Source organism: Bombina bombina, chromosome 4, assembly GCF_027579735.1.
Source record: "Bombina bombina isolate aBomBom1 chromosome 4, aBomBom1.pri, whole genome shotgun sequence".
In the NCBI taxonomy this organism is placed as follows: domain Eukaryota; kingdom Metazoa; phylum Chordata; class Amphibia; order Anura; family Bombinatoridae; genus Bombina; species Bombina bombina.
In genome coordinates, this window is record NC_069502.1 from 861,368,541 (window position 1) to 861,387,950 (window position 19,410).

The window sequence follows — 19,410 nt, forward strand, 5'->3', positions numbered from 1 at the left end:
AGCAGTTAGAAATAAAAGATTGAAGTTGAAGTTAAATAATGAATTTGGGCTTAAAGTGCAGGCTTAATTTGATTAATTTACATCCAAATTGGGGAATGGATTAGGAACTGCAGCATTTTTTATCTGTAGATCCCTTCTTGTCATGGGACCAAAAGTAATTGGACAATTAACTGAGAATCTTTTTGTATGGCCCAGTGTAGGTTGTTCTCTTGTTATTTCATTAACAATGAAGTAGTTAAAAGGTCTGGAGCTGATTTCAAATGTGGAAGTTGTTACTGTCAACTCTCAATATGAGGCCCAAAGAGCTGCCAATGCAAGTGCAGGACATCATTAGGCTTAAAAAAATAAAACAAATCCATCAGAGGCATAACAGAAAAAAAAGGAGTAGCCAAATCAAGAATTTGATATATTCTTAAAAAGAAGACATGCACTGGTGATCTCAGCAAAAGGCTTGGACGACTATGGAAGACAACTTTGGTAGATTATCTCAAAATTCATCCCTTAGTGAATAAAAATCCATTCACAGTATACAGCCAAATTAAAGGGACACTGAACCCAAATTTTTTCTTTCGTTATTCAGATAGAACATGCAATTTTAAGCAACTTTCTAATTTACTCCTATTATCAATTTTTTTTCATTCTTCTGGTATGTTTATTTGAAAAGCAAGAATGTAAGTTTAGATGCCGGCCCATTTTTGTGAACAACCTGGGTTGTCCTTGCTGATTGGACAGCACCAATAAACAAGTGCTGTCCATAGTCCTGAACCAACAATTTGCTGGCTCCTTAACTTAGATGCCTTCTTTTTCAAATAAAGATAGCAAAAGAACGAAGAAAATTTGATAATAGGAGTACATTAGAAAGTTGCTTAAAATTGCATGCTCTATCTGAATCATGAAAGAAAAAAATTGGGTTCAGTGTCCCTTTAAGAACACTCTTCAGGAGGAAGCATATCAGAGTCTACAATCAAGAGAATAATGCATGAGGTAAATACAGAGGGTTTACCACAAGATGCAGACTATTAGTAAGCCTCAAAAATAGGAATGCAGAGTAGAGACTTTGTCAGAAAACATAAAAAAAACATTCTCAATTCTGGAACAATATTCTTTAAGCAGATAAACTAAGATAAACCTGTACCAAAATCATGGGAAGAGAAGTGTATGAAAAAGGGAATGAACAGCTCTGACATCACATCAACCATAAAACATGGTGGAGTTAATGGTATGACAAGGGCGTGCAAGGCTGCAGTGTAAGCGGTCACTAGTATTTATTAATAGTGTCACTGCTGACAGAAGTAGCATGGTAAATTATGAAGTGTATAGGTCTATGCTTTCAGCTTAAATTTAGCAAAACTTATAGGATGGCACTTCACAGCACACATAGACAATGACCCAAAATATACTGAAACCAAATAGCTTTCAAGGCAAAGAAGTGGAATTTTCTTGAATGGCCGAGTCAGTGAATTGACCTCAACTGAAATTAATATGCATTTCACTTGATGAAAGCATAAAGACCCACAAACAAGCAGACATTTCAGACAGCTTCAGTAAAGGCCTGGCAGAGCATCACTCGGGGAAAAAGTCTTGGTTCCAGATTTCAGGCAGTCATTCACTGCAAAATATTTTCAACCAAGAATTATAATTTTATTTATAATTATGTTAGTTTCGATCCCCTGACAATGGGGTACTTTATATGAATACTGTTGTAATTCTTAACAACTCATATAATAATTTTGTTAAACTTGAATTAAAGCTGAAAGTCTGCACTTCAATCACATCTTAATTGATTTATTTAAATATTATTTTAGTGGTGTACATAGCCACAATTAAGAAGATTGTGTCACTGTAAAAATATTTATAGACCTAACTGTATACAACTCCTATATAAATGAAATGTCAGTCAATGATAGTCCAAACACCCATGCTAGGAGAATGCATCAGAAAAAAATATGTATAGTATTACATATCTACCATTGTGCATACAAAAACCTCTTTGTGGTTGGAGACCACTTACTAAAGTGGGCTTAACATCTACTATTTGAGCTCTCTCGTGTATGAGTATTCTGATGTCTAATAAGATTTGCTTTTTGGGTGAAACATTTCCCACATACAAAACAAGAAAATGCTTTCTCTCCTGTATGAATTTTCTGATGTGTACTAAGGCTTGATTTCAAGGTAAAACATTTCCCACATTCGTTACACAAGAATACTTTCTCTCCTGTATGAAGTTTTTGATGATTAACAAGATCTGCCTTCAAAGTAAAAGATTTCCCACATTTAGAACATGAAAATTTCTCACGCAGATGTATTTTCTGATGAGCAATAAGATTTGCTTTCTGGTTACAACATTTCCCACATTCAGAACATGAAAATACTCTCTCTCCAGTATGAATATTCTGATGTGTATACAGATGTGATTTCTGTGTAAAACATTTCCCACATATAGGACATGAATATGATTTCTCACGTTTATGTATTTTCTGATGAGCAATAAGTTTTGACTTCTGGTTAAAACTTGTCCCACATTCAGAACATGAAACTTCTTCTTCTGCATGAATTTGCTGATGTCTAAAAAGACATGACTTCAATTTAAAAGTTTTCCCACATTCCGAACATGAAAATTCTTTCTCCCCTGTATGAATTTTCAGATGGTCATTCAGAACGGATTCCTGGATAAAACATTTCCCACATACAGCACATGAAAATACTTTCTCTCTAGTATGAATTTTCAGATGGTCAATAAGAACTGATTTCTGGGTAAAACATTTTCCACATATAGAACAGGGAAATGATTTCTCATGTTTATATACTTTCTGATGAGTAATAAGATGTGTTTTCTGGCTAAAACATTTCCCACATTCAGAACATGAAAATGCTTTCATTCCTGTATGAATGTTCTGATGTCTAATAAGATTTGATTTTTGGGTAAAACTTTTCCCACATACACCACAAGAAAATGCTTTCTCTCCCGTATGAATTTTCAGATGGTCAACAAGATGTATTTTCTGGATAAAACATTGGCCACATAAAAAACATGAAAATTCTTTTTCTCCTGTATGAATTTTCTGATGAGTAAGAAGATGTGATTTGTGGGTAAAACTTTTTCCACATACAAAACATAAAAATGGTTTATTCACCACGTGGCTTTGTGGATCTTTAAAAAGACTTAAAGAGTCATCTTCACTCCAGCCTTCACAAGAAATGTCTGATCTCATCGATTGATATGCTGAAAATAAACACAGTGAGAATAAAGTTATTTAAAATGATGTTAAAATTATCTTTACAAGAAAGATTACATTGATGCCTTTCATTTGGGTAGGTTAAACAAAATATAATAATTGGTTTATTCCTATAAACATGAGGGAGCAATAGGGTGAGTGTGAGCGAGGGTATAATCGTAATTTTAGTGTTTATTATTTTTTGTAATGCTAGATTTCTTTTTTTAAATTTCGTATTAGGTTCATTTAAATTTGTAATTTAGGTTTTTTATTTTTTCGTAGTGTTCGTAGTTTTGTAGTGTGGGGGGCTGGTGGTTTAGGGGTTAATAGGTTTAGTTTATTAGTTGCGATGTGGGGGGCTGGAGGTTTAGGGGTTAATACATTGGTATAGTGTTGGCGATGTGGGGGGCCGGTGGTTTAGGGGTTAATAGGTTTATTTAGTGTCGGCGATGTCGGGGGCGGTGGATTAGGGGTGTTTATGTTAGGGTATTTCTTTTACCCATAGACATCAATGGGGTTGCATTACGAAGACTCGCCATTCCGCGATCGCAAGTGTTAGTTTTTCTTTCATGTAATTGGCAAGAGTCCATGAGCTAGTTACGTATGGGATATATAATCCTACCAGGAGGGGCAAAGTTTACCAAACCTCAAAATGCCTATAAATACACCCTTCACCACACCCACAATTCATTTTTACAAACTTTGCCTCCTATGGAGGTGGTGAAGTAAGTTTGTGCTTAGATTTCTATGTTGATATGCACTTCTCAGCATTTTGAAGCCAGATTCCTCTCAGAGTACAGTGAATGTCAGAGGGATGTGACGGGAGTATCACCTATTGAATGCAATGGTTTTCCTCACGGGAAATCTATTTCATAGGTTCTCTGTTATCGGTCGTAGAGATTCATCTCCTACCTCCTTTATCAGATCAACGATATACTCTCATATTCCATTACCTCTACTGATAACTGTATCAGTACTGGTTTGGCTATCTGCTATATGTGGATGGGTGTCTTTTGGTAAGCATGTTTTCATTACTTAAGACACTCTCAGCTATGGTTTGGAACTTTATGTATTTATATAAAAGTTCTAAATATATGTATTGTACTTATATTTGCCATGAGTCAGGTTTAAGTATATTTCCTTTTGTCAGTTTCATATCTTGGAAATGCATTTTTCTAGGGAAATTTTTTTTCTTACCTGGGGTATAGTCTTTTTTCAAATTGACTGTTATTTTAATTTTGCGGGCAAATTAGGCTCTCAAGGGCACAAAATGCCAAAGTATATTTCATTATTTTTGGCGCAAGATTTTTTGGTGCGAAGTTACGTTCGATGACGCAAATTCGTAATTTCCGGCATTTTAGTCGACGCCAAGTCCTTTCACAAGGTTGCGTCTTCAATGATGCGAGTGTGTCATTTCCGGATGTTGTTAGTGCCAAAAAAAAAATTCTGTTTGTGTTGTGCGTCATACTTGGCACCAAATATTTTCATTATTTAAAACCCCATTCCTATATGCCTCTTGCCTTTTCCTCTATCAGAGGGCTATGCTGTTTACATTTTTTTCCCCATTCCTGAAACTGCCATATAAGGAAATTGATAATTTTGCTTTATATGTTGTTTTTTCTCTTACATTTGCAAGATGTCTCAATCTGATCCTGTCTCAGAAATCACTGTTGGAACCCTGCTGACTGATAACAGTTCTACCAAAGCTAAGTGCATTTGTTGTAAACTTGTGGAGATCTCTATCTACAGCTGTGGTTTGTAATAGTTGTCATGATAAACTTTTACATGCAGAGAATGTGTCCATCAGTAATAGTACATTGCCTGTTGCTGTTCCTTCAACATCTAATGTACAAGATATACCTGTGAATTTAAAAGATTTTATTGCTGATTCTATTCAGAAGGCTTTGTCTGCCATCCCGCCTTCTAATAAACGTAAAAGGTCTTTTAAAACTTCTCATTCAGTTGATGAAATTTCAAATGATCGACAACATACTGAATTATCCTCCTCTGATGAGGATCTATCTGTTTCAGAAGATCCTTCCTCAGATATTGACACTGACAAATCTACTTATTTATTTAAAATGGAGTATATTCGTTCTTTGTTAAAAGAAGTGTTGATTACATTGGATATTGAGGAAACTAGTCCTCTTGATACTAAAACTAGTAAACGTTTAACGTGTGGTTACTCCAGAGGTTTTTCCAGTTCCCGATATGATTTCTAAGCAATGGAATAGGCCTGGTACTTCTTTTATTCCTTCTTCAAGGTTTAAAAAATTCTATCCTTTACCAGCAGTTACATTGGAGTTTTGAGAAAAGATCCCCAAAGTTGATAGGGCTATCTCTACTCTTGCTAAACGTACTACTATTCCTATGGAAGATAGTACTTCTTTTAAAGATCCTTTACATAGGAAACTTGAATCCTATCTAAAGGAAAGCCTATTTATATTCTGGTCATCTTCTCAGGCCTGCAATTTATTTGGCTGATGTTGCAGCTGCATCAACTTTTTGTTTGGAACATTTAGTGCAACAAGAATTAGATTCTGATTTGTCTAGCATTGTTCGCTTGCTTCAACATGCTAATCGTTTTATTTGTGATGCCATTTTTTATATCATCAAAATTGATGTTAAATTTATGTCTTTAGCTATTTTAGCTAGAAGAGCTTTGTGGCTTAAATCTTGGAATGCTGACATGACTTCTAAGTCTAGATTGCTATCTCTTTCTTTCCAAGGTAATAAGTTATTTGGTTTTCAGTTGGAATCGACTATTTCTTTTTTTTTTTTATAAATAAGTTTTTTATTGAGGTTATTGACAAAAAAAAACATCAAATACACATGTTACATAGGTATTCAAAATCATTCTTTTAAACTATGACATTACTTAAGAGTTCAAAACTATGCTATAGTCACATGCAGGTAAAGATTTGTCATGAGAAAACCCAAAGTAACATCACCATATTTATATGTAACAGGCAAAACTGAAACCTCATTTTCTGCTTTATATTATTTTCCTCTCCTAATAAAAGAAGCCACTTTTGGACTCCTGTCATCTAAAATGATGTCTAGAGGAAATAGAGTGGTAGAAATGGTCTCTCTTGAACCTATGGCAAATTAGAATAAAATTTTCAACTGATAAAAGCTTCTGAAACATTTAGGAATATTCAGGCTACATCTTCAAACTTTGTTATGTTTCGGAACGTTCTAAATATCTTGACAAACTGCAAGATTTTGCTAATGAAGAAGGGAAATGGGGTGCGGTATTTGCAAGGAGAACCGCGTATTTAACCCTCCTATAAAAGGAGGTTTATAATATGGGGTGGGGGGTAGGAGGTGGTAGGATATACATGAGAAGCCTGTAAAACATCTGAGTAATTTCTATGTATGTCGATCACTAGCATCTGTAAGAGATTGCAATTGGGTCGGCTACTATAGTTGATTGCTTGAACGAGGTAGGTGAGGGCTCATTATGTCTCTGTGTATGGCCTTATAAGCATATGAATAGCTATAGGGAAAGTAGAGAGAAATTAACTCTAAACTAGAGTATTAACCTTGAACTAGCTGACTATATGGGTATTCCTTATCCAGAGTATAAAAATTTAGAACAAAATATATGAGACTATATAGACTATAGTTAGTTCCATTATAGCGGTATCAAGCAATATGCGGTATGAGAGATTAGAAGCTAACAGCAAAAATGATAAGGTTTGTCAGGTACCCCATAAGCAGTTAAAATTCCAACAGGAAAACTTGGTATAACAGGTATGTATGTATAGGTATAGAGAGAAACTATATGGAGAGTATAGTTTAGCTGAGGAAAATGTGGCTCATCTATCTACTTTAATTACACAAGCCTTGGGTATATAGATGTTGCAGGCCAAAGTATATAGAAAAAGACTATGAACTAAAGACACCCAGTAACTAAAACTTATATCTAGAGAGAACTGCTAAATTAGAGCTACTCTCAATGTGTTATACTTGGGGCACAGAGATAATGTCTTTACATATGGTAACAATATTAAGAATATAGAGAGGCAAATAGTAAACATGTTCACAACAATTGGCGATGTAGCTGGATTAACCTTATTAAACTGTAACCTAGTTCTAAATATATTAAATACCTTAATCCACTGCAATCATTGGGACCCAGGAAACAAGAATAGCAAGGAGCACAGCTGTTACATTAATAGCTACAGAGATTCAAAACTACGGATCTTCATAGGAAAGTATCAATCAGATGTTTTGCAAAGTAAATATGTACAGGTTTGAAACACTGCATAAGCAAGCTAAGACTCCCCTCCAGTGGTGAGAGTTAGCAATTACATCCTCTACCAGTGAGCAACAATTGAACACTAAACCAAGAACCACGATCTGTAAAATAGGACCGTGCCACTTAGTAAAATATCAAGCATATGAACTTCTAAAACATTCATCCTTCAGGTACTCCTATGACATGATATAGCATCAAAGCCAGATGTAACAGCATAGCTCAGATGCAAACTACCTTTGTAAGCCAGAACATGGTTAAGTTAAATAGAGCACATTTATGCAACAGCCCATTGTAAAGAGATATAACCAACATAGATAAATTGTCCACATTGAGTGCAGGTATTCCCATGAATGATGCCCCATCATATAAATAATCATTCCTTAAGCAAACAAAGCAGGGATCGTTATGAGCACTACAAGTATGTGAATAAAGGTAGCAGATACGATAGCAGTCATTCACTTCACCCCACGCAACATTCTTAAACTTTAAGACAAACAAGTATGATAGGATAAGGTATACAGGGAACAGTAATAATAAAAAAAGGTGATTAGCATTGTATCCTGCCTAAAACACAGGGCTAACGGTGTGTGTGACCAGGTGTATTGCCAACATTCAAACAAGTCTTTCTAATAACCAATATCTCCATTAGATCCACAAAGAGCATAATGGGCTTAAGGATCTATCGGATAGTTCATCTAGCCGATGCCTCTAGGAGTTGTTAACTCTGAACCTAGTGATGGACCTGCTCTGTTCTCTTCCACCGCAACAGCAGGTAGGTGATCTCCCTCCAGGGTCTCCCTAACAAACAGCCATGTTAGTGAGTAAAGGTATTTCCCAGCCCTAAGCACAGGAGGTATCTGGACAGTTGCAGGAACGGTACAGACCGCTGCCTCGATGGTTCTATTTACATGACAGGGGGGAGACATGCTCACCGCCTCATCCTGAGTCCACACATCAGCCGGCTGATCAGCTGGAAAAGCAGCGTTCACGGGGCTCACTACCATGTTTCTCCATGGATCGTGCAGGGTGGATGATGGCTGCCGGGGCCCCAAGGCGCCATCCATTTCACAAACTACTGTGGAGACATGGTGCAAGGTGGTAGAATCCGTAGCGACCGCTTGAACTGCCATCTTGAGCGTGTGTGAAAATACAGCCTGATAACCGGCCAGGAGATTACCAAGTTCTCTGAGTATATATACCGCTGGTTCCATATTGCTTTTCACTGCAGCTGTCGCCATAGAAATAATGTAGTTCAAAAAGTCAGTTTTTCCCCGCTAATTTTTTGCTGCGTAGGTAAAAGGAAAATGGCCGCTGCTTAGCACTCTGATCTGCAAAACCAACATGGGTGGGATAGGGTTACATCCAAGAGATATATCACCATTGGATTTTAAATCTCTGATGCCTCTGTCTTTGCTAATTCCAGCTGTTATTGGAATAAGGGAGCTAGAGCGGTCGCTAAATTAGTATTTTGTATATAGTGCAGCCGGAGCCACCTTGAGATGCGACCGCTCAGCTCCAGTGTTAGCTCCGCCCCGGAATCGACTATTTCAACTGTCACTGGGGGGGAAGGGAGTTTTTTTGCCTCAGGATAAAAGACCTAAGGGTAAATCTAAAGCTTCTAACCGCTTTCATTCCTTTAGACAATTTAAGGAACAGAAACCTAATCCTTCTCCCAAGGAATCTGTTTCCAATTGGAAACCTTCTTCAAATTGGAATAAATCCAAGCCATTTAAGAAACCAAAGCCAGCCCCCAAGTCCGCAAGAAGGTGCGGCCTTCATTCCAGCTCAGCTGGTAGGGGGCAGATTAAGACCTCCTGTGAGAATATATTTTCACTCACGCATCCCAGCAAATCCAGTAAAGGCTCAGGCTTTCCTGAAGTGTGTTTCAGACCTGGAGCTTTCAGGGGTAATCATGCCGATTCCGTTTCAGGAACAGGGTCTGTGGTTTTATTCAAATCTATTCATTGCCTCAAAGAAAGAAAATTCATTCAGACCAGTTCGGGATCTAAAAATTTTGAATCGTTATGTAAGAGTGCCAACTTTCAAAATGGTGACTATAAGGACTATTCTGCCTTTTTTTCAGCAAGAGCCTTATATGTCCACAATAGACTTAAAGGATGCATATCTTCATATTCTGATTAATCCAGATCATTTTCAGTTTCTGAGATTCTCTTTTCTAGACAAGCATTACCAATGTGTTGCTCTTCCTTTTGGCCTGGCGACAGCTCCAAGAATCTTTTCAAAGGTTCTCAGTGCCCTACTCTCTGTAATCAGAGAGCAGGGTATTGCAGTGTTTCCTTATTTGGACAATATCTTGGTACTAGCTCAGTCTTTACATTCTGCAGAATCTCACACAAATCAACTAGTGTTGTTTCTTCAAAGACATGGTTGGAGAATCAATTTACCAAAAAGTTCTCAGACAAGGGTCTTTTTAGGTTTCCACATAGATTCAGTGTCCATGACTCTAACAGACAAGAGACGTTTAAAATTGGTTTCAGCCTGTCGGAACCTTCAGTCTCAGTCATTCCCTTCAGTAGCTATGTGCATGGAAGTTTTAGGTCTCATGACTGCAGCATCGGACACGATCCCCATTGCTCGTTTTCATATGAGACCTCTTCAGCTCTGTATGCTGAACCAATGGTGGTAGTTTCAATTTGTCTACATCGGAACAGGTGTTCCGATGTAGGCACTTTCACCCTGCCACTAAAGGGTTAAAATACTTTCTTGGAAAGTGTTGTTTCTTTTGGCCATCTCTTCTGCTAGAAGAGTTTCTGAATTATCTGCTCTTTCTTGTGAATCTCCTTTTCTGATTTTTCATCAGGATAAGGCAGTTTTACGGACTTCATTTAAATTCTTACCTAAGGTTGTGAATTCTAACAACATTAATAGAGAAATTGTTGTCCCTTCAGTTGATCAGATTTGCAAAGTAGCAACTTGGTCTTCTTTGCATACATTTACTAAATTCTAAAATTTGATGTATTTGCTACTTTGGAAGCAGTTTTTGGTAGGAAAGTTCTTCAAACAGCTGTTTCAGTTTGATTCTTCTGCTTCTGCTTTAAGTTTTTCCTTTCATTTATGAGAATAAACTTATATTTTGGGTTGTGTATTAATTTTTTTTTAGCGAAAAATAGCGGTTTTTATTTTATCCCTCCCTCTCTAGTGACTCTTGCGTGGAGTTCCACATCTTGGGTATTTTTTTTTGTATAAAGCACTATTATTTCCAAATTCCTTTGTTGATGCTTTTTACTCCTTTCTATACCACCCCACTTCTTGGTTATTCGTTAAACTGAATTGTGGGTGTGGTGAGGGGTGTATTTATAGGCATTTTGAGGATTGGGAAACTTTGCCCCTCCTTGTAGGATTGTATATCCCATATGTCACTAGCTCATGGACTCTTGCCAATATGAAAGAAATGAATTTATTAGGTAAGTTCTTACATAAATTATGTTTTTTCTGACACTTTCTCCCCATTGATGTCTATAGTGGAAAGTGTGCATGAGCGCGTAAACTCAGCCCATGGCTTTTGTGCGGTATGGAGCTTAACGCACCGCACAAGGAGGTTTTTCAGCAACGGTAATGGCAGCGCTATGGAAAGTGCAATAACGCAACATTTTTTGCATTATTTATGCACCCTGTTTAGCGCAATCTAGGTGAGAATAAGGGAACATATATTATCAATAATAAATTCAAAAATCACAATAATGTGGTTAACACAGAAAATAATATAAAATAAAAATAAAATGTGCAGCAAAAACCACAAAAGTTTTTAATGGAAACAGTCCTACAAATACAAATAGTTCAAACGATGTTCCTCAAAAGGAAGAGAAAGAAACATCTCATAGCATAATACTGTGTAAATCTTCACTCCCTAGATGTAAGGCAGACCCAGAATACTCACATTAGTTAAAGTTTCAACAGCTCAAGATCAAGATTATTAGCTCTATTATGCAGACCCCAGGCAGACTGTATACAGACAATGACAAATGCTTAAAGGAAATGTACAATTTATTGCAAAACAAAAGCCAAAGTTCTTTTAGATCACTAAAGATAACAGGTAAAAACAAACAAGGATACTATGTGTGTTATACTCAGTTGTTACAGACCGCATTAAACTCCACACTGTGGCCCATATTTATCAAGCTCCGTACAGAGCTTGAAGGGCCGTGTTTCTGGCAAATCTTCAGACTCGCCAGAAACACAAGTTATGAAGCAGCGGTCACAAAGACCGCTGCTCCATAACCTGTCCGCCTGCTCTGAACAGGCGGACAGACATCGCCGGAAATCAACCCGATCGAGTACGATCGGGTTGATTGACACCCCCCTGCTTGACCGCGAGTCTGCAGGGGGCGGCGTTGCACCAGCAGCTCTTGTGAGCTGCTGGTGCAATGCTGAATACGGCAAGCGTATTGCTCGCCATATTCAGCGAAGTCTGGCGGACCTGATCCGCAGTGTCGAATCAGGTCCGCCAGACCTTGATAAATATGCCCCTATACCTGTAGTCTTTCTGTGCTGGACAAATACCGCTCCTTGTGTCCAATTTGAACAATGCTTGATGACTCCATTGATCGTTTCACCAACTGCTTTTAGCTTTTTCAAGGAGTCAGCATTGTATGTAGGCTCTGCTACCCCTTCTCTTGCCTTTTTCCTTCTCGTTCACATTCTCTGTTTTTCCCGCTTTCTTCCCTTACATTACTTTTATCACCAATTTTGTTTTGTTCTCTTGGTATTCTTAGTTGAAAGTTAAACCTAGGAGGTTCATATGCTAATTTCTAAGACCTTGAAGGCCGCCTCCAAGCTGAATGCATTTTGACAGTTTTTCACTACTAGAGGGTGTTAGTTCATGTAAGTAATATAGATAACACTGTGCTCACGCACAAAACAATAAAAATTCTGGTGTAGACTGTCCCTTTAAGTCAGTACCTTGTTTCTATGTTAATACTTTATTTTTTGTCAAATAAATGAAATAATAAATTTCAACAACAGCCTCCTGATTTACTAAGTCCCTGACAACACCAGTGAGGAATCCGAAAGTAAAACTTTAGCAGATTCTACATTTTATATATAATTATTTTCCTTGGATGTGGTTTCCATACCCATACAAAGGTTCAGATAATCTGTTTAATGTGTTATTACTATTGCGAATCAATTTGGATAACTTTTTTGATCACTGCTTGGACTAATTTTCATTAAGCCTAAACATTGACTGTTCAGACAGAAAGCTGCGTCATAAAAGGAAAACCTATATCTGGCAGTTATTGGTCACATCACTAAGAGGAACAGGGCTGAACCCAGAGGCTATAGAATGTCTACTGGCGTGACGTTTGAAGGAGCTGAACTCCCTGGTGGGATACCGATTAGTAGATTGCAGATTCATCATCTGTCAATCAATTGAGCAATATGGCGGTCGGTGTAACATCGCTTATCGTTATAGCATTAAAAGGTAAAAATCTAAGATCAGTATATAGTACAATTTTTTAAATTCTTTCCTATGACTTGAGCAAGTACGCTCAAGTTTACATTCACTATCCTGACAGTAACTAATGAAGAGAACCTAACACCTGTTAGAAGACAGAGGAGGTTCTGTATGTAGCTACTATGGTAATCCAGGCTAACAGGACAGAATGGTTAGAAGCAAAACCAGTCAAGTATAACCTACAAAAAGTAATAAGTAGTATGTTCCACGATGGGTGTAATACTTCTCAGGCCCTAATATTACCTTCTTCTCTGTTAGATCACAGGGTAATAGGGAGGAAGGCAGTCACTGTGAGACCCTCATATAAGGAAGAGGGGGCTCAGACCTGGTGGTAAAGGCTTCTCAGTACATAGTGATATGACTGACTTAAGTCAAAATGACTCTGTACTGTTTTCTGAACATTGATACTGAATGGTTAGCACTGCAGTGTTTGTTAGTGACATCAAGGGGGAGAGCCGGCTAAAAAAAGCCTAACACCTGCAATAAAGGAGCATAAAGCTCCGTAACGCAGCCCCATTGATTCCTAGGGGGAAAGAAAATTTATGTTTACACCTAACACCCTAACATAACCCCTGAATCTAAACACCACTAATCTGCCGCCCCCGTCATTGCCAACACCTACATTACACTTATTAACCCCTAATCTTCCGCCCCCGACATCGCCGCCACCTACCTACACTTATTAACCCCTAATCTGGGGCCCCCAATGTGGCCGCCGCCACTATACTAAAGTTAGTAACCCCTAAACCTCTGGCCTTCCACATCACTAATACTAAATAAATATATTAACACCTAAGTCTAACCCTAACACCCCTAACTTTAATATAATTAAAATAAATCTAAATACAAATTACTATCATTAACTAAATAATTCCTATTTAAAACTAAATACTTACCTATAAAACAAAGCCTAAGCTTGCTACAATATAACCAATAGTTACATTGTAGCTAGCTTAGGTTTTATTTTTATTTCACAGCTAAGTTTGTATTTATTTTAACTAGGTAGACTAGTTAGTAAATAGTTATTAACAATTTACTAACTATCTAGTTAAAATAAATACAAATTTACTAGTAAAATAAAACCTAACCTGTCTTACACTAACACCTAACATTACACTAAAATTAAATAAATTACATTAAATACAATTAACTAAATTACACAAAATAAAAAAGAAATGATCAAATATTTAAACTAATTACACCTAATCTAATAGCAGTATTAAAATAAAAAAGCCGTCCCAAAAAAAAACAACCCGTAGCCTAAACTAAACTGCCAATAGCCCTTAAAAGGGCCTTTTGTGGGGCATTGCCCCAAAGAAATCAGCTCTTTTACCCGTAAAAAAAATACAAACAACGCCCCAACAGTAAAACCCACCACCCACACAACCAAACCCCCCCAAATAAAATCCTATCTAAAAAAAACTGAGCTCCTCATTGCTCTGAAAATGGCATTTAGCTCTTTTTTCGCCCAAACCCCTAATCTAAAAATAAAACCCACCCAATAAACCCTTAATAAAACCTAAGACTAACCCCCGAAGATCCACTTACAGTTTTTGAAGACCGGACATCCATCCTCATCAAGCCGGGAGAAGTCTTCATCCAAGCGGGCAGAAGTCCTCAAAGAAGCCGGGAGAAGTCTTCATCCAAGCGGCAAGAAGTCTTCATCCAGACGGCATCTTCTATCTTCATCCTTCTGATGCGGAGCGGCTCCATCTTCAAGACATCCGGCGTGGAGCATCCTCTTCTTTCGAATCCTCTTGAAGAATGAAGGTTCCTTTAAATGACATCATCCAAGATGGCGTCCCTTGAATTCTGATTGGCTAATAGAATTCTATCAGCCAATCGGAATTAAAGGGTAAAAAAATCCTATTGGCTGATGCAATCAGCCAATAGGATTGAGCTTTAATCCTATTGGCTGATCCAATCAGCCAATAGGATTGAGCTCGCATTCTATTGGCTGTTCCAATCAGCCAATAGAATGCAAGCTGAATCCTATTGGAAGATGGAGCCGCTCCGCGTCGGAAGGATGAAGATAGAAGATGCCGTCTGGATGAAGACTTCTGCCCGCCTAGACAACTTCTTGCCGCTTGGATGAAGACTTCTCCCGGCTTCCTTGAGGACTTCTGCCCGCTTGGATGAAGACTTCTCCTGGCTTCGTTGAGGATGGATGTCCGGTCTTCAAAAACTGTAAGTGGATCTTCGGGGGTTAGTGTTAGTTTTTTTTATGGTTTATTGGGTCGGTTTTATTTTTAGATTTTAGATTAGGGACTTTGGGCAATGTAAAAGAGCTAAATGCCCATCCAAATGCTCTTTTCAGGGCAATGGGGAGCTTAGGTTTTTTAGGTAGGTTTTTTTTTGGGGGGTGGGTTGTGTGGGTGGTGCGTTTTACTGTTGGGGGGTTGTTTGTAATTTTTTTTACAGGTAAAAGAGATGATTTCTTTGGGGTAGTGCCCAGCAAAAAGGCCCTTTTAAGGGCTATTGGTAGTTTAGTGTAGGCTAGGTTTTTTTTTATTTTGGGGGGCTTTTTTATTTTGATAGGGCTATTAGATTAGGTGTAATTAGTTTAAATATTTGATCATTTCTTTTTTATTTTGTGTAATTTAGTGTTTTTTTTATTTAGTTAATTTTATTTAATTAATGTAATTTATTTAATTTTAGTGTAATGTTAGGTGTTAGTGTAACTTAGGTTAGGTTTTATTTTACAGGTATATTTGTATTTATTTTAACTAGGTAGCTAGTAAATAGTTGATACTTATTTACTACCTATTCTACCTAGTTAAAATAAATACAAACTTAGCTGTGAAATAAAAATAAAACATAAGCTAGATACAATATAACTATTAGTTATATTGTAGCTAGCTTAGGGTTTATTTTACAGATAAGTATTTAGTCTTAAATAGGTATTATTTAGGTAATAATAGTAGGTTTTATTTAGATTTATTTAAATTATATTGAAGTCAGGGGTGTTAGAGTTAGACTTAGGGTTAGGGGTTAATATATTTATTTAGTGTTAGTGATGTGGGAGGCCAGAGATTTAGGGGTTAATAACTTTAGTATAGTGGCGGCGACATTGGGGGCAGCAGATTAGGGGTTAATAATATTTAACTAGTGTTTACGATGCGGGAGTGTGGCGGTTTAGGGGTTAATATGTTTATTATAATGGCGGCGATGTCTGGAGCGGCAGATTAGGGGTTAACAATTTTATTTTAGTGTTTGCGATGCGGGAGGGCCTCGGTTTAGGGGTTAATAGGTAGTTTATGGGTGTTAGTGTACTTTGTAACACTTTAGTTATGAGTTTTATGTTACAGCTTTGTAACGTAAAACCCATAACTACTGACTTTCAGTTTACGGTACGGATCTTGTAGTTATGGGCTGTACCACTCACTTTTTTGCCGGACAGGCAAACTCGTAATACCGGCGCTGTGGAAGTCCCACTTTTTAAAAAAGTGCAGTAGTTACGTTGCGTGACGGCCAAAAAATGTGCGGTACAGCTATACCTACAAGACTCGTAATAGCAGCGGTAGTGAAAAACATAATTTATGTAAGAATTTACCTGATAAATTCATTTCTTTCATATTGGCAAGAGTCCATGAGCTAGTGACGTATGGGATATACAATCCTACCAGGAGGGGCAAAGTTTCCTAAACCTCAAAATGCCTATAAATACACCCCTCACCACACCCACAATTCAGTTTAACGAATAGCCAAGTAGTGGGGTGATAAAGAAAGGAGTAAAAAGCATCAACAAAGGAATATGGAAATAATTGTGCTTTATACAAGAAAATCATAACCACCATAAAAAAGGGTGGGACTCTTGCCAATATGAAAGAAATGAATTTATCAGGTAAATTCTTACATATGAGAGAAAAAATCTGTAGATACAGAAAGGGGGATGGAGCGCAGCCGGGGGAAAACACCAATCTAAGTGCAGATTTTAAAAAATAAATTACACATTATTCACACAAAAGTAAAACATCAAGATGCGCACTTACAGACTTCACCCTCAAACATATGAGGTATGTAATGGCATGTTCATATAGATGTCCACCAGAAAGCAGTATTCCACACTTAAGGTACTATGAGACTCCAATAATCCCTTGTCACGCTGTGTCTGTTTAGCCCACTACAGGAAAACACGGGGTTTTTCACTTTGTGCTTGAAAAACGCTTATAGCGTCATGTTCCCACAGTCACACTGTTATAATTGCTCACAGGGCTATGATAAGTGGAAGGGTATCAATAACAAAGTACCAACACAGGAGGAGGTAAATACCGTGGCAGCGGGTGTCCTGTATTAGAAAGCCAGCTTGGATCTGCCGCTGCTCACAGTTCACCGATATCCTCCGTCTATGAGATGGGCGTTGCCTTACGCGTTTCGCTGGGCTCCCTTGTCCCAGCGTGACAAGGGATTATTGGAGTCTCATAGTACCTTAAGTGTGGAATACCGCTTTCTGGTGGACATCTATATGAACATGCCATTACATACCTCATATGTTTGAGGGTGAAGTCTGTAAGTGCGTATCTTGATGTTTTGCTTTTGTGCGAATAAAGTGTAATTTATTTTTTAAAATCTGCACTTAGATTGGTGTTTTCCCCCGGCTGCGCTCCATCCTACTTTCTGTATTTACAGATTTTTTCTCTCATACACTTCTTCTCACGGAGATCACACCAGTGATCGGAAGGGAGCTGCACGGCGGACACCAAAAGACAGGAACGCTTTTAAAAGGGAAGTTACAAGCATTTGTTTTATTTTTAAAGACACTGTTCCTCCAGAAAAGAAACTGCACGATAAATTTGAACTTTATAGGACATTTTATTACCTGTGCATTGCTACTGTTGCTTTTCTGGCATTGTTCTAAAAAGCTTTGTAGTATTAGCATTACTTTTTTATATATATATTTTTTTTATGTTTGATTTTATTGGTGTATTTTTAGTGGGGCTATATTGACCCTTGTGTCTTTTTCTTTCCTTTAAGAACTAGTATTTGTATATTTGTGGCGCTACCTAAGTATTGTATTTATACAGTACTTTGTTTTTTCTCTGGTTTAAATTCTTACATAAATTATGTTTTCTTTCATGTAATTGGCAAGAGTCCATGAGCTAGTGACATATGGGATAGCAATACCCAAGATGTGGAACTCCACGCAAGAGTCACTAGAGAGGGAGGGATAAAATAAAAACAGCCATTTTTCGCTGAAAAAAATTAATCCACAACCCAAAATATTAGTTTATTCTCATAAATAAAAATAAATACTTAAAACATCAGCAGAAGAATCAAGCTGAAATGGCTGCCTGAAGAACTTTTCTACCAAAAACTGCTTCCTAAGAAGCAAATACATAAAAACGGTAGCATTTAGTAAATGTATGCAAAGAAGACCAAGTTGCTGCTTTGCAAATCTGATCAACTGAAGCTTCATTATTAAAAGCCCATGAAGTGGAGACTGATCTAGTAGAATGAGCTGTAATTCTCTGAGGCGGGGCTTGACCGGACTCCAAATAAGCTTGATGAATCAAAAGCTTTAACCACAATGCCAAAGAAACGGCAGAAGCCTTCTGACCTTTCCTAGAACCAGAAAAGATTCAACATAATATTTCAAAGCTCTTACCACATCCAAAGAATGTAAGGATCTCTCCAAAGAATTCTTAAGATTAGGACACAAGGAAGGGACAACAACTTCTCTATTAATGTTGTTAGAATTCACAACCTTAGGTAAGAATTTAAATGAGGTCCACAAAGCCGCCTTATCCTGATGAAAAATCAGAAAAGGAGATTCACAAGAAAGAGCAGATAATTCAGAAACTCTTCTAGCAGAAGAGATGGCCAAAAGGAACAACACTTTCCAAGAAAGTAGTTTAATGTCCAAAGAATGCATAGGCTCAAATAGAGGAGCCTGTAAATCCTTCAAAACCAAATTAAGACTCCAAGGAGGAGAGATTGATTTAATGACAGGCTTGATACGAACCAAAACCTGTTCAAAACAGTGAATAACAGGAAGCTTAGCAATCTTTCTGTGAAATAAAACATAAAGAGTAGAGATGTGTCCCTTCAAGGAACTTGCAGACAAACCCTTATCCAAACATCTTTGAACAATCTTAATCTGCCCCCTACCAGCAGAGCTGGAATGAAGGCCGCACCTTCATGCAGACTTGGGGGCTGGCTTTGGTCTCTTAAATGGCTTGGATTTATTCCAATTTGAAGAAGGTTTCCAACTGGAAACAGATTCCTTGGGGGAAGGATAAGGTTTCTGTTCCTTAATTTGTCGAAAGGAACGAAAAACGGTTAGAAGCTTTAGATTTACCCTTAGGTCTTTTATCCTGCGGTAAAAAAAACTCCCTTCCCCCTAGTGACAGTTGAAATAATCGAATCCAACTGAGAACCAAATAACATAATTTACGTAAGAACTTACCTGATAAATTCATTTCTTTCATATTAGCAAGAGTCCATGAGCTAGTGACGTA

General features: G+C 37.5%; 1 protein-coding gene across 1 annotated transcript in view; it reads right to left on the bottom strand.

Annotated features, from left to right (window-relative positions):
* Window positions 1-1,619: 1,619 nt before the first annotated feature.
* The window catches only part of LOC128657327 (gastrula zinc finger protein XlCGF57.1-like), a 136,555-nt gene continuing 118,764 nt past the window's right edge, over window positions 1,620-19,410 (bottom strand). Inside the window, exon 10 of the mRNA XM_053711628.1 lies at window positions 1,620-3,223. Coding sequence (XP_053567603.1) covers window positions 2,022-3,223 — 1,202 coding nt within the window. The 3' untranslated portion in view covers window positions 1,620-2,021. The remainder of the gene's footprint in view (window positions 3,224-19,410) is intronic.